Below are 15,295 nucleotides of genomic sequence, written 5' to 3'. Positions count from 1 at the left end.
CATACACTCACAGTGTGTTTCCCTGAGTAATATACTCCAATAATCAAGCTCTACCTGCTTTGCATGTAGAATTAAATAAAGGATAAAGGTATTTGACCCACAGCCCATCACAGTGTCTTGACAGTGAAGCACCTAGAGCAGGCTCCACCCCTGCGAGCGCACACGATCAAACAAAAACCTGTTTTCAAACTACAAACACAGGCGTATACTGTAGTAGTCAGTTAAGATAAATGGGGAAAACAACATGCAGCTCTGTTGTTTGAATGAGAGTGAATCTACATTTTTGTCATCTTACTTTAATTAAATGAAAGAGTACGGTCTACACCTGCTCTCTGTGAAAAGTGCCTTGAGATAAATTTAGTTGTGATTTGGTGCTATATTAAAAAAAATAAAAAAATACATTGATTGATTGATCAACGTTAGTGTCACCCTGGCTGCTAAATGAGACACCACACAAACTGCATTTATACCGCGCCTCTCTAGTCTTCTAACCACTTAAAGTGCTTTACACAACATACCAACATTAATTTGCACACACATATTCATACACTGATGGTAGAGGCTGCCATGCAAGCTGCCACACACACATGTGGACTGGAAGAGTTGGGGGATCGCGCCACTCATCTTCCAATCAGAGGACGACCCGCTCTACCTCCTGAGCCACAGCTGACTACTACACTAAATGAGTCTTCCCCTCTGCGCCACACACACACATTGACCCATATTTCTGGGCATTACAAATAATATGTTCGTAAATCTCTGCCTGTCCTAATCTTTTCCTCCTCACCCCCTCTTATAATCAGAAATAATGCACAAAGGTCTCCAGTACTAATTCTGCAGGTGTTATATAATCGGTCCTAATCTTCTACTGCCAATGCTCTGACTCTGAGGGCGCTGTCAGTGTAGTCAGTGTATGCATGCACGCTTGCACACGCAAGACTACACAGCCACATGGACCCTCACTCACAGTTGTTCACGCAGAGCCCTCCCCCAGCCACATGGACACCACTAAACTATGTACATAGTTATATAGTAGCTCTAACCGCCAGCTGCTGTAAGGAACTGTTATTCCCACTTGCCAGAATGAATGAGGTATCTGTTAGCCTGTTGTCTCTAAACATGCACCATAATCACAGATGGTACATGCAATGTCACAAACATTCATTTATACATTTTTTAAAGGCAAAATCTAAATAATATTAACTGTACTTTAAAAATTTCAAACATTTCATGCTGCAAACACACACTCCTGACATAATTTTAGGTTCATACAGTTGTTATTATATTGGCAAACAGGTTCTTGCATACATAGAGAAACATCATCATCTCATTGAAGTTGTGTTTCTGTACACACAACAAATAAAAGTCCAATATTCACACGCATTTCAACTCTGTTTTGCTCTCAACTGCTGAGAAAATATCTGAGCCTTTATGCTGCTATACTTTCTTATTTGACTAATGAAGCTTTAATAAAGTTAACAGCGACACAGAGGAAACAGTACCACAACTATTCCCCTCTTAACCAGTGTGCTAGGTGTTTATAGTCTTATTGGGTTCCCTTCTAAAATACGCAATGCCATTCAATGCTGCTGTGCTATAACATCCGACTCAGATTGGTGTTAATGATATACCCGTGCCCATCCACACACACACACAAGCATCCACGTATACACAGTCACCACATGAAACTCATAAAATAGCTTTTTCTCTTGCTTGTGCCTTGGATGACTCACACACACACACACGCACAAACTCACACAGAGGCGCGCACACACACACACACACACCAACAAACAAAAACACGACACATACTCCAACCACGTGCAGAGCTGTTGCTGGTCATGTGATAGCGGTTTCCCCTCTAAAGCAGGACATAATGAAGCATACACATGCATTAACACCTGATCTCTGTTGTATTATCTCTTCATGTGTACACACGGACACTTCCCCTTTTTATCTTTCAATGTTTTACATTTAACAGGAAGGCACTGCGAAGCGGAGCGCACACCATCAGTTACTCCCAACAGAGGAAATTCTCAGTGTGAAAGTGAAACCCACTGTTTCAACTATTTGGCTCATTCAACTCTCGATCACCGCTAATACTAGTGGGCGGCTGGGAAACCTCAGAAATCAAAAGCACCGCTGTCAGACTGTAACTACCACTCGTTTATCAGTTTCTTTAAGTCACCTATTTGTAGAAACAAAAAGAGGCTCCAATAAATTCCCACTCGAATTGTTGTCAGCCTCAATAAACCTCCTTGTGGGAATGAACTGAACTCCTGATTGCAATACAATGTGCTGCCACTACATGTTATTAAAATGCACTCATGCAGCATAATGGAAGCCTCACCTGTGCAGCAGACAGAGTGAGTGGGGATGAAACTCTTCTTCTCTTTAGCTCCACACACTTTCTCAGCTTACAGATCTGGTGGCCAGTCCTGCGGTTGAGGCAACAGCTGCACTGGCCACAGCTGATCTTCCTCAGGCATGGCTCGCACGTCCCACACCTGCTCCGCTTCTTCCTCTCCTTCTTCTGTGATTTCGGAGTGGTCCAGGAGGGCAAACAGGCCCCCTCCGGCCCCCAGGATCCTGGCATAACAGAGGGGCTGGGCTCTCCGTACCCTGCTTCTGATTCAGTGTCAAAAGAAAAAGAGGAGCGAGTACTTTCCGAGCTGCAGGAGAATGTGGAGCTACTGTCCACAGAGGGAGTCGAGATCTTTGGCACCAAGTCCTGCTCTGGCACTGCTACCACAACACTGTCCTCGCTGAGGTTTGGGTCACGCTCAGCTGTCAGGGCATCTGTGCTCGACTGAGGAACTAGTGACACTGGCAGCAAAGAAGTCTCTTTCTGGTTGTGGTGCTCAGATGGCTCTCGATTAGATTCACTATCTTTGGTCTGCGTCTCTGCTGGTGTGCAAGCTTGTCTTTCCACCTGAGAAGGACTCTCAAGGCTTTGCAGTTGTTGTGCTTTTTTCTGTATTGTATCCCTCGAGCTCCAAGGTTTGAGGGAGTCACTACGGATAATAACCGGCGTACTCCGTGTCAATAGATCAGTCTGTGACAACAGGGCAGTGTCAGGGACAGCATAGCACCCTGGGAATTGAGGTTTAGCACCTTGAATGGTAGGTTGCATGTCTGTCTTACCCTGGCTCAGAACCTCTAGTTCAGGTAACTCTGAGGTGGTGGGGGCTTTGGTGGGATTTGAGGTAGCTGTGTTGGAGACAGGTAGCACCCTTACAAGTGATTCTGACTGTGCTGTCAGAACATCATTAGAGGGAGGTTCATCTGAGGGTTGACAGGCAGAAGTGCTGGGGTGGGCGTCAGCAGGATTGATGAAAACATAATTCTTCTTTTCTTTGTGTCCTCCCTCTTCTCCCTCACAATTACCCAGCCTCTTAACAATCTCCTCCATCTCTTCCTCAGTCTTGTCTATTCTTTCAGCAGCTCTCTCTGCCTCTAAACTCTCCCTTCTCTCATGATTTACGATTTTCTCATCTTTCCTCTCAGTGTCAACAATCACTTGTTCTCCTGTCCCATTCTCTTTTAAGTCCCGCATGTTGCCCTCCTCTTCGTGGAGAGTGAGCACATCATCTTGCTTACGATCACTGATAAGATGGTCAAGCTTCTTTCCTACGATAGGTGAAGTGTCGTTACCCTTGCTGTGGCCGTGCACCAGTGGTGAGCCACTACTCGTTACCGTAGTGAACTCAGAGGGGCCATTCTCACTTCTGTCACTGCAGAGTTTGAGCTGTCCATCAACATCATCACACACAGAAGCCCCAGTCACACACCTCAGAACTTCTTCACTGTTATGGCTGACAGTCTTTTTGTCCAGCTCTGTTATGGTACTGTCACAGCTGCACTGCATACAGTCCTCCAGTGTGTCATTACACGGTGGTGAATCAGCTTTAAGAGGGCTGCCCTCTTTAGCATTACTGACTGTTAGACCCTGATCTTTTATCTTAGCTGGGACTTCAAAATCAGTTTTCAGAGAAACCGGAAGGATCTCTTCAGCATCACAGGTGTCCAGTTTCTTATTTCTATCATCAGGAGTTGATTCCTTGATTGTGGTGCTTGTAGACTGGTTTCTTAAGCTATCTGATGCTGGTCCTCTCCCTCCGCTCCCCCTGCTGTTTCTCCCTCCTCTACTAGGTTTAGGAGGCTGGCAGGGAGTAGTAGACACCAATGCTCCACGCAGGGACTTCCTCCGCCCTAGGGAGTCTTCTAACTCGCCACAGTGGTCAGGTGGATTACTCAGCCTTCTAAGCCTCGCAGATCCTGTTACATTAAGGGCATGGTTAACTCTGCCAGGCGACCTCCCAGGGCCTTGACCAGCAGGTCCGCAAACCCCTCTCCCACGGGGGCTTTGACCCGACTGCGCCTGAGCCCTGGCTGTCGACCTTTTTGGTGCTGGTGGTGTTTTCTGGAACCTCTCTGTGGCTCTACCCCTGGGTTTATTTGAGTTACAAGTTTGCCTCCTGCTGTTGATCACTTTCTGGCCATTTTTTCTCTGAGCAGGTGTCTGTCTCCTGGTGGGTTTGGTAGTAGCAGGCATGGCTGAGGGTATGGAGGGGAGGATTTCTGAAAGCCAGCATGGGAGCCAGATGAATGTTTAACTCTTAATCAGTAAACAATTTTAACTTTCAAAAATCTTCTTCTTGTGTATTTTTTTCTTGAACTGTAAACTATGATGCTGTAGTTATTGTGTAATTGCAGTGCATGACCTATAAAGGAAAAGTAAACAGAAAAAAAAAATGAAAATACAAATCATGTCAACACCTTTAAATGTATTTACAGTGTAACAATGTAAATAAAACGCTTGTTGCAGTAACGTACAAACATCATAAACAAGTTGTACAAATATGAATCCATGTTTCCTTACTTTGTCTGCTTTAAATGACACTTTTGCCACGCCTGAAACATCTACTGGACGATCAAGTGCTTTAAGGTTGACGTCAATAAAGACAATTTAATGCACCACTGCTGAGTAGGATATTTTTGCACAAAGATAATAAGTACATAAAAACAAATAGTACGGCTTCCTGACTGGTTAACGTGGCTTTAACAGTTTAAAGGGCAAACACGTTGAGGAGTGGGCTTTGGCCGGAGGTCGGATCCTGTTTTCGTCTTTCTGGCTGGCGGAAGAGGAGGTTATTACCGTGTAAAAACGCCCTCAACGTCGCTGTTTATTATTATTTTTGCACTTGACCGCTGTCATTTAAAGCGCCGCCGACCCATAAACCCCCTAACACGGCCACAAACCTCACTTTGGTACGGCTTGTTTAGTTGTCCGTGAGGTTTTTTTTTATTTACACGTCGTTTACTGGCTGAAATGCTTTACATACCAGAGAGAGACAGTTGCACTGTCTGAACTGCTAATAATACTCCGCTCCAGCGAGACAGCGAGACCTTGTATTGGTTTCCCTCCTCGGCAAATATAGACTGCTGGCAAGTTCAATCCTTTCTCGACGGTGACACATGGACATGATACAAGCACCGACGTGAACATATGTCGAGCGCGTCGGTATAGTTGCTTTTCAGCGTGCAGCACCGTGTAGTCTTCACGGAGCACAGCACCAGTTAAAATGTAAATCCCTCTTATGCCAATCCATTCAGCCCCCAGCCTCTCTGCCTCCGCCAGACGCAACCTACTGGCTCCGCTGGCCCAAAAAACTCGTCGTCGGCTCTGGAGGAAAAAGGTGGACACGAAAACCAGGAGTGGACTTCAAGCTGTCGTTCAGTCCAGGATCACACTGAACATTTCCGCCAATATTATGAAAAAATAAAAAGATCATGTACGTCAATATAATGAGGAACTTTCTCAAAATAATGACTCAGAATCTCAAAATAATGCCTTATTGCAAAATAATGACATAGTCACCCAAAATAATGACATATTACACCAATAATAACGACTTAGTAACCCAAATAATGGAATACTATATAGACTTAGGCTATGTCAAAATAACAACCTCGAATAATAATAACCCAAAATAATGAGATACTATTTCAAAATGATGACTTATCTCAAAATAATGACTTAGCATCTCAAAATAACGAGACACTATCTCAAAATAATGAGATACTAATAAGTCATTTTTATTTTTATTTTACATTATTTTATTTTTTATTTTAGATTATTTTGAGAGAGTTTGTCATTATTTTGAGTTACTAAGTCATTTTTTCAGAAAGTTTCTCATTATAATGACAGGCTACATATTTTTTTCATCACATTGGCGGAAATTGCCTTCCATATAGGTGTGTTTAAACAAGTGGACGCATGAGTGCGCTAAATCAATATGATTGTAACATATCAAACTAATAGTTGGTCACGTTAAATAAGGATTTATTGTACCTTAGTGTCAGCAAGCTACCTAACTGCTGGTAAGAAGAGGATAATTGGAATATGCAGTCTGAAATCAATCAATCAAAAATGTGTATAGCACTTTTCATAAATGGTAATGTAACACATTACACACAAGTGCTTTACATAGCCTAGTTAAAACAAACAAACAAACAAACAAAAACCAAACAAACAAACAGAAAAAAACAATAAAAACAGGAACTGAGGAAACGCTAGGATAACTCTCATGAACCTGCAGTGAGGAAACACCAGATGTAAGATAAAAGTGTAAAAATGAAGAATACCCAAATAAAATAAAAGGCAATAAAAGATGAACAAAAATATAAAAATATATGTAATGAAGAAATAATAAACGTTAGGAGGGGAATTCAAAGGAAAAAAGATAAGAGGAAAATAAATTGAAAAAAAACAACTAGGAGTAAACGTGATGAAGCAAAAACAGGCATAAAAGTTGGCTTATGAAGAGGAAAGCAATCAGAAAATAGAAATAAAAAGAATAGTCCAAGTGGTAAAAACAGGCAAAAACATAAACTAAACGACAGAGTCAAAATAAAGCCAGATTACTTAAAGGTGCTTTTGAAAATATCAACACTCTCTGCTGCCCTCAGGTATAATAACACTTTCTACGCTGTTCATTTATATCTTGTCTCTCCAGTTGTGTTCGTTGTCAGAAATGTGATAATAATATTAAAATGATAAATGATATTCAAAACTACTCCACTAATAATAAGTCATTCTCCTCCTCTCCAACTCTCTCGTCAACGTCACCATACGTCATTTTCAGGCGCCTGCTTTTGGCCAGCAGCGCAGTTGTCTCCGGGCGAAGGGCACAGATGTGGCTTCATGAGCTTTAAATGTCCCCCCGGTTAATCACAACTACATTTTTTTCTGCATGTTTTTGCAATTGAAACAGTGCAGGACGACCTCAGCAGTGCGACACTTGTCTGATTTCACATGGTAACGCGAGACTTTACCGGCAAGGATTAAATAAGGAAACGGGAAGCAGGAGGAGAAACAGATGAATTCATCCAGCCGACCTTTCCCGTTGCTGTTTGTGTGCTTCAGACGGGTTTGATTATCTTGTGAGTATCTGCTTTTTTAACAGTTACTAATGTTATCTGTGCTGGCCAAGATTATTTCATTCTCAGAGCTGAGTCATAGGACAGGTTGGCATTTTTTTTCTGGTGTGTCATAAAACAACAATCATGAGCCCATGAACACTGGAGGAGGTTTTGCATGGCTGAGGCTTCAGATAAACTTTTAAATACATTATTATGAAGGGATCTTCTAATGGTCAATATGAACAGGAGGAATGATTGTGGCAAGAAATCGCATCTTCATTTGGGCATTTGACTGTTGTCAGACAGGCTTGTCAACCTGTTCTTTATGCTAAATCTACCTTCAGGTTGTGGTTGCAAATACTAATAGCAAATCTTGACTTTCCTACCTCATATCAGTACAAATAAATGGTCTGATTTGCTCCTACACGTGAAATATTTGCCAAGATAATAATGGTATATTTCATAATGTCTTAATACTCATGTCACATGTGCATTTACAGTATTTTTGCCAACTTTCACAGTCATGGATGCAACAGATTCCTGAGCAGACACAATGACTACGGAGGCTGCAGCCTCCACACCCACTGCCATAAGCAATACCTCGGCCAAGAGAGACTACTACTGGATTCGCTCCTTCGTAGCTGGAGGTATGATCTGACACATCAGTTTATAGTCTCAACCGTATTGATATGATTCCAGTTCAAGCCTCTGTGTCTGCATCCAAGACTCCAATCTTTTACCATAAAAATGTTTTCTGCTTTGCTTTACTGTCTCTTGCTCTCTTATCTGACTTAAAAACTGATGTCTGCACAGCCACCGCTCAGACCTTTACTAAATAGGTGTCTTCACCAAAGCCTCTATAGTAGGTATGTTGAAAGAAAGACATAGGTATCCCTTTGGGAAGTGTTTTCACATGCAGTGCTTCTGATCACATGCACAGTTTGGACAATGGACACAATTATTTACCAGCAGGTACTCTGGTGTTAAATACTAAAAGTTTGTTAAGCTTAAATATCCCTGACATGTCTGTAAACTACAGTCAGCATACATTAAAATATGTTGTAGTGAGTTTAATATATTCACTGTCATAGTATAACGTTGACCAGGCATTGTTGGGCCCTGTGATTGTCTGTACACATTTCATCACATGTCCTTATGGTTCAATATACAGTATATTTTTTTATATTACTGGTGATTGAAGTGCACTTAAGCCAGCTACTCTAGTAGCTAATCTCTCTAGTAATCTCTAGTGGTTTTGGGAGTCTGCACTTTTTGTCTCCTGACCCTGATCTGAACTCACTATATTAGGCAGCGAGCAAAAATAGAGTTTCCCTTCTAAGAACAATAAAGGTACCTGACACATGATGCCGAAAAAATAGCACAGTCAATCATGAAGGGATCTCACATAGTAAAAAACACTGTAGACTTACTTACTTACTTACTTTCCATTAGTATCAGTTTTAGTACCATAACCTCAGGCTTCATGTCACTTCAAATAAAAATGATCCCAATGAGCCCTACCTGCATTCAGTCAGATTTTGGCCGACAGTGACCAATCTTTTCTCTGGATGGCAGACCTGTTTCATTGCCAGCTTTGCCCCAGATGAATTTAAAACCTCATCACATCATCAATCATTCACATTCACTGCTAAATATTTAATGATAAAAACATGATTGCTGTTTCTCTGATTTTGTTTAGGCTTAGCAGGATGCTGTGCCAAGACGACCATTGCTCCTCTGGACAGAGTCAAGATTCTGCTTCAGGCCCAGAACCCGCACTACAAACATCTGGGTAAAACATCAGCAGCCAAACATGCAAAGGCAAGAAGTGTTTGTTTTCACACTTCCCTGCCACATTTTTGAAACTTCTGATCTTTCTTTGCAGGAGTGATTTCCACTCTCAAAGCTGTGCCAAAGAAAGAAGGCTACCTTGGCCTGTACAAGGGTAATGGAGCAATGATGGTTAGGATATTTCCGTATGGAGCCATCCAGTTCATGGCCTTTGACAATTATAAAAAGGTACAGTGCATCTTTTATTGTGGACTAACCCTTTCAAAGGGCAATGTCATAAAAACTGAGTGTTAGTAAAACTGTTTAAAGTGTTTAGAGGAGTGATACATGTTTTTATATTGTGTTTTTTGCTTAATAAATGACAGCTTGATGCAGTTAGAAACATTTCTGACTGGTGCGTTTTTTTATTGGTGAAACTGATATAAAACTGCTAATATTTACCTTCTCTTTACAGCTGCTAAGCAAACAACTCGGGATCTCTGGACACATTCACCGACTCATGGCAGGATCTTTGGCAGGTAATCTATATTTTTCACTGGTAATGCAACTAGAGCTCAAGCATTATGAAGGAATGAAAACTGGCATAAATTACATTTCTAATGTAATTTCATTTATTATTGGTGGCAAGCAGTCTTTGCAATTCTCACCTCAAAGCATCTCATGTTGTGTTGTGATGGGTGCACAAAAATACTCTTTAATTACAATTCAATTCAATTGTATTCAATCAAAAATACAATATATTGAAATGGCCACACTCCCAGCTACAATCTGTGTGCAGGCAGTGTCAAAACATGGAGAGACAAAGAAGGGAAAGTCAATCGCGTACATAGTCATGAACTGTTTCATGTGTGTCATCAGGGATGTCTGCAGTGATATGCACCTACCCCCTGGACATGGTTCGAGCCAGGCTGGCCTTCCAGGTGAAAGGAGAGCATCGCTACACTGGAATTGCCAACGCCTTCCACACCATCTACCTTAAGGTGAGTGTACAAAAAAATTGAACGCTTAGTTTGACTTCCATTATAATTTTTTTGTCAACATTTTTACCTTATACAAAATGATCTGAATATTTTTTTCGTAAAGGAAGGGGGCTTCTTGGGCTTCTACAGGGGACTCACTCCAACACTTATTGGAATGGCCCCTTATGCAGGTGATTATTGGCATTATTCTGCATAGATTAATCCAAATTGAATGATAACTAGCTTTATTATTATTATGAACAGATGTCCTCCTTCCCACTTATGACCTTTGTTCATTGTTTTGCTGCTCTTGCAGGTTTTTCATTCTTTACCTTTGGTACCCTGAAAAGCCTCGGCTTGAAACATTTCCCGGAGATGCTGGGACGTCCCTCCTCAGACAACCCAGATGTCCTCATCCTGAAAACCTACGTCAACCTGCTCTGTGGAGGGGTTGCCGGTGCCATCGCTCAGACAATATCGTAAGCAGTGTGTGCAGACAGCTGACAGGCTTCTCGCTTAAGATTCATAAATGATGAACCAATAGCGTGGCTGCCTGTGGGTGTGTCATTGATTACACTGATATATTGATGCTTGATCTATCATATTGTGTTTCTTCTTACTAGGTACCCCTTGGATGTGGCGAGGAGAAGAATGCAGTTAGGAGCTGTGCTTCCTGACTCTGACAAGTGTGTGTAAGTACCACCAGTGTTCCTACTCTCCATATACTGTTAAACCATGATGCTCCGATGTTCATCACACTTGTCAGAATGTGCAGTCCTCTTGGAAAGGTTTAGTTGTGGTTTCAGCTATTTCTGGCCTTCAGAGTTCCTCTTCAATGTATCACTGAAGAATTTTGTCATGATGCATTTCAATGCTCAAAGTGACAAAAAACAAAATAGCTGCTAAAGAATCAATTGGCACTCGTCTATTCTGAAGTTGTTAGTGCGTCTGTAATTGGTGGAGTTGTTTTAAAAATGAACCTGTTGGCAGTAGTCTCAGGCAGGTTTCTCTGCAGTCTCCTAAATAAAGGAAATACAGTTCAAAAAAAAAAAGCACATGAAGCTTATGCTCTCCAAGTTAGCGTACAGGTATGTTGGACGCTAAATGAAGAGTTTGCTTTTGAAATAGCTGATTCCACATTTGGTTTTATATGTAGAGGATTACTCAATGCTGAAAACTGGAGAGGAAAATTCCTGTGGTTGGGAGGCTGTTTACAGTAGATAAAATGTTAAAGCACAAAAAAACATTGAGGAGTAGAGTAGCAGTGGAGCTGCAAAACTACTGCAACATACCGTTCATTCCTGTGTAAGTTCATGTAATGCCTGTTCAGACTCTGCTCATTGTTGTTGTGTTATCTGCTTTCCATTCATATTTAAGATTTTTAAAGGACAAAGCATTCAGGCAGTATATCAGTGGACTTGTTTGTCTGCAGCTCAAGAGAAGTTTTCTCTCTTAATATGGCTGCTAGTTTCCTGTTGCTTACAGGCAGACCTTACAACAACTACATTAGATTTATCACATCAAGAATATCAGTCACAAAACTGTAAAAGTGATATAAGACTTACTACTTAACTACCATTTCAGCATGAGAGGGTTTTGCTTTGGTGAACTCATATAAAAAACAAAACAAGAAACCCCAGGACACAACATGAATGATAATACACATGATAAAAATGTCAAAAACCTGCTTAAAAAGGCCCATGTGCATGAAGAATTGATTTTATTTAGAGACATGTTATTTTATCCACAGCAGTTTTCTATTTTTTTCTCTCTATTGTTCTAAAAAGTGTGTTATTTCTTGCACCCGAACAGATCACTGAGCAAGACCCTGTCGTATGTGTACAACGAGTATGGGATCAAGAAGGGATTGTACCGAGGCCTTTCTCTCAACTACATCCGTTGCATCCCCTCCCAGGCTGTGGCCTTTACTACCTACGAGTTCATGAAGCAGGTCCTCCACCTGAACTAGCTGTTGTTTTTCTACCTTCCAAGTCATTAAGCAGACCTCATAGAGTGATCTGAGGCTTACTCACTTCGTCTTAAACCCTTCAGTGTGGGCATCGCCTTTTTTTGTTTTGCCCTGACTTCACTGAAGGTTGCAGGGAAGTCAGTTAATGCTGAAAGAGGAAACTGGATCTCGGACAGAAAGGCACTCCGTCTCTGTGCTATTTCGTCCCCTCTTACTTCCTGCTTTTTTGACTTGCCACCTCTTGAGAGATGATTTACTCAACCTCTCACGACATGTGGCTTGACTTTGAGCAACTCCCTCATCAGTGTCTCCATGGATACAGCAGACAGCAGCACCGTTGGTGTGGCTTGGTCGGATGGCTCATTCCAACATGTGTGTGCTCTTTTATGTTGTTGGCAACAATGCAGCAACCCACTAATATTGTAAAAGCCCTCTCGTTCACACACCCACTCGTCTGTTTCTGCCTCTTTCATGACCTGCCGAAGAGATTTTAAAATCAGACGAAAATGAGAAAATTCATTATAAAGAAGAAAACTTGGTGATGTGCAGTTACATCACTCTTAAACACTTCTTTATGGTTTAACTGGTACCCGGTTTGATAGTTGTGTGTCATTGCTTCTTAGGTTATTGTTGAAAGGTATTTTAAAATGAATCGGATGATTTCTAATGTTTATTTAGGGTGTAGTGTGTCTGTAGGTACTGTGGTTCTTGCAGCTTTGGGATGCAGTCATTTGTTTGTGCATAGTTGCCTTTGTCTTCTACATTAATTTAAAATCAATTATTAACATTTTTTTGTATACAGCAGGTCTTTATTAAAAAAGACCTGGTTTACACATTATTTCAGTTTGTTTTTTTTGTTTTTTTGCCAAACCTTGAATGGAGCAATTATGGTTCGCTTTTTGAATTACTGGTTCTTTAATGCGTGCACATAGTCTGTACTTTTTGGTACTGAATTATGTACATTAATGCTCTGCTGTAATCAGAGAGATACTGAGTTATTGTGACTTCTTGAGATGTCAGCATGTGGATTGTATCATGGATGTATTTCTGACACCTCCAGACAGACACACTTGGTAGAGGGGACTCAGGAGAAATTTGCACTTCATACTGTAACTGTAGCTTTGTCTTTTTTTTATTTATTGATTTAGCTGCCTGTTGCCACTGGGTGGCAGCATTTAACAAAAATGATATTGTTTACCATCAGAGCTGGACTTCACAGTCATACAGATTTCACAAATCTCTTTATCAAATACGAGTCAAATTATGATTTTGTCCTCTTTTGCTTAACAAAAGCAAGTTGTTAGACTTGCAGTAATATATGCAGTTTTTAACTGGAGCTATTATATGGCTGATTGCCTTTACTGCTCCAGGAAGGCTGAACATTAAATACTGAATGGAGAAAAGTGCGCTGCAGGCCTTGAGATGAGTGCCTGTGTGTCTTAGTTAGTCATATTTGATTGTTGTACAAGCATCTTTTCAGTCTCTTGCCTTCTTCTACTTTTGATGTCTTATATCACCAGTGATTCATGTGTTTTATTTGGACTTTCACACCACACGTTGCAGGTGATGCCTCCGGTTTTTTAGATCACTGTATTTGAATGGGCAGAAATCACAAAACAGTGGCTTCCGACCTTTTAGTCTTGCGACCTGAAACTTAAGCGCAACCCCTAACCCTGTCCCCCTTCTAAACCTCTCATTACATTTGAATAATAGCTAGAGGCTTAATACTACCCCATATTTTACAAAATAGCAGGAATTACAGAAAAGTCCAAACACACAGACACAAATTTATGCAACAGAATTCCCTTTCTTTTGATCACATTGACCATGCAACCCATCGGAGAGGTCTTGACTTCCATGTTGGGAACACTGCAGAACACTGAAAAATACCTTGAATTTCCAATAAACTAATGAATGATCTGAAAGTCATTTACTACAGAGGAAGTGAAGTGTTAAGAAAGGCTTCGGTCACCTCTTGGCAACTCTTCAGTTGGGTGGTTGTCACCACATTAAAACCGTAAAGCCTCAAACCTCAAATCCCAACATTCAACTGAAGATACATAACGAGCAAAAATATCAAGCAGTGAAAACTACTGCAGATATTTATATCTTGATACACTTGGCATTGGTGGAATGACTTATCATAACCAAAGTGTTAACTTCAGTTTCTGTTGTGACTGTTGTGAAATTGCCCAGCCAGTTGAAACAGCTTGATGTCTTGTGTGTGTGAATGCATTTTGAACAAAAGTCTAAATATTTTGGAACATATAATTCTCCCAAAATACCCCAAAAGGTGCAAATTAATACAAGTTTCATAACTCTTTGTCGTTTATGAAACAATATTGTTTTTCTGCTTATTCATCTACAGTACCGCAGAAACTTTCATGTAACTGTTCTGTTGATTTCCTCCTTTGGTCTTTCACTCATTACTGTTATTGCTGTGCTTTTTCTTTTTTATTTGTATCAATCCTTCAAGAACAGACTAGCTCTGGTCCTGCTGCTCAATGCAACTGATAATTATGTAAAACATTAAATATTTAGATATTTATATATGTAAATGTAATTATCGTAAATGAATACATTTCATTTGTATGGCATTTCATTCATATTGAAAATCAAAGTGCTCCAATATACATACAACACACAACATAAATGAAGTAGTAACAAGGCTGTATACAATAGTGTGCTGTACTACTTCATCATGCTATGTTTGTTGTGACTGACATAGGTAATGTAGTTTTGAGAATGACTGAACAAACGAAATGCATTTTCTTTTGTCATACTGTATGTATTTAATTTTTTCTCCTTGCCTGCTATTCTTTTTTTAAGCAGTTACATTAAATGCCACCCTCAGCACCAAGCCTTTGATATTGGTTTTTTGAATGTGTGAATGATCTTATCCCTTACTGTCAGACTGATGTATCATTACAGGAGGAGCATGAGTCCTCCTTTTGCTCCCTTCAAAAAAAAGAAAAGAAAAAAAGGGGCTTTCCATTCCTTTTTAATGTTTTGGAATCAAACTTGTGAAGTAGAAACTGTTTACTATCATTTCTCACACACAAATCATGTTGATGCGAGGCCTATGAAAACCCCACAAGGCCACATAAATTTGCATTATTTGCATTTATTTCACTGAAGCTGGAATACACTA

At 40.6% G+C, this 15,295-nt stretch overlaps 2 protein-coding genes across 3 annotated transcripts in view; one reads left to right on the top strand and one right to left on the bottom strand.

The window, feature by feature from the left end:
* Positions 1-5,635, bottom strand: part of tet1 (tet methylcytosine dioxygenase 1) — a 31,562-nt gene extending 25,927 nt beyond the window's left edge. Inside the window, exons 1-2 of one of the 2 annotated variants that reach the window (XM_053332818.1) lie at positions 5,346-5,635; positions 2,351-4,724 (exon numbers count right to left, since the gene is read on the bottom strand). In XM_053332818.1, the coding sequence (XP_053188793.1) occupies positions 2,351-4,555 (2,205 nt within the window). In that variant the 5' untranslated portion in view covers positions 4,556-4,724; positions 5,346-5,635. Of the gene's footprint in view, positions 1-2,350; positions 4,725-4,882; positions 4,929-5,345 lie in introns of those variants that run through there. The other variant, XM_053332819.1, reaches the window with a different exon arrangement.
* Positions 5,636-7,196: 1,561 nt separating this feature from the next.
* Positions 7,197-14,990, top strand: slc25a16 (solute carrier family 25 member 16). The gene is made up of 10 exons (XM_053332830.1): positions 7,197-7,446; positions 7,947-8,072; positions 9,125-9,217; positions 9,311-9,444; positions 9,671-9,734; positions 10,075-10,196; positions 10,300-10,366; positions 10,492-10,654; positions 10,799-10,867; positions 11,988-14,990. Exons 2-10 carry the CDS (start codon positions 7,979-7,981, stop codon positions 12,142-12,144), a joined length of 963 nt encoding a protein of 320 aa, XP_053188805.1. The 5' UTR covers positions 7,197-7,446; positions 7,947-7,978; the 3' UTR covers positions 12,145-14,990.
* Positions 14,991-15,295: the final 305 nt, after the last annotated feature.

The sequence above is a fragment of the Scomber japonicus genome, chromosome 14 (genome assembly GCF_027409825.1).
Source record: "Scomber japonicus isolate fScoJap1 chromosome 14, fScoJap1.pri, whole genome shotgun sequence".
In the NCBI taxonomy this organism is placed as follows: Eukaryota; Metazoa; Chordata; class Actinopteri; order Scombriformes; family Scombridae; genus Scomber; species Scomber japonicus.
This window is presented reverse-complemented; position numbering and strand designations above follow the sequence as displayed.

Excerpts from the sequence above, each read along its gene's own strand:
- slc25a16 (XM_053332830.1), top strand. The coding sequence starts at position 7,979 with ATGACTACGGAGGCTGCAGCCTCCACACCCACTGCCATAAGCAATACC. Across the intron at positions 9,218-9,310 it reads CCCGCACTACAAACATCTGG|GAGTGATTTCCACTCTCAAA; the intron begins GTAAAACATCAG and ends CTTTCTTTGCAG. Across the intron at positions 10,655-10,798 it reads GCCATCGCTCAGACAATATC|GTACCCCTTGGATGTGGCGA; the intron begins GTAAGCAGTGTG and ends TCTTCTTACTAG.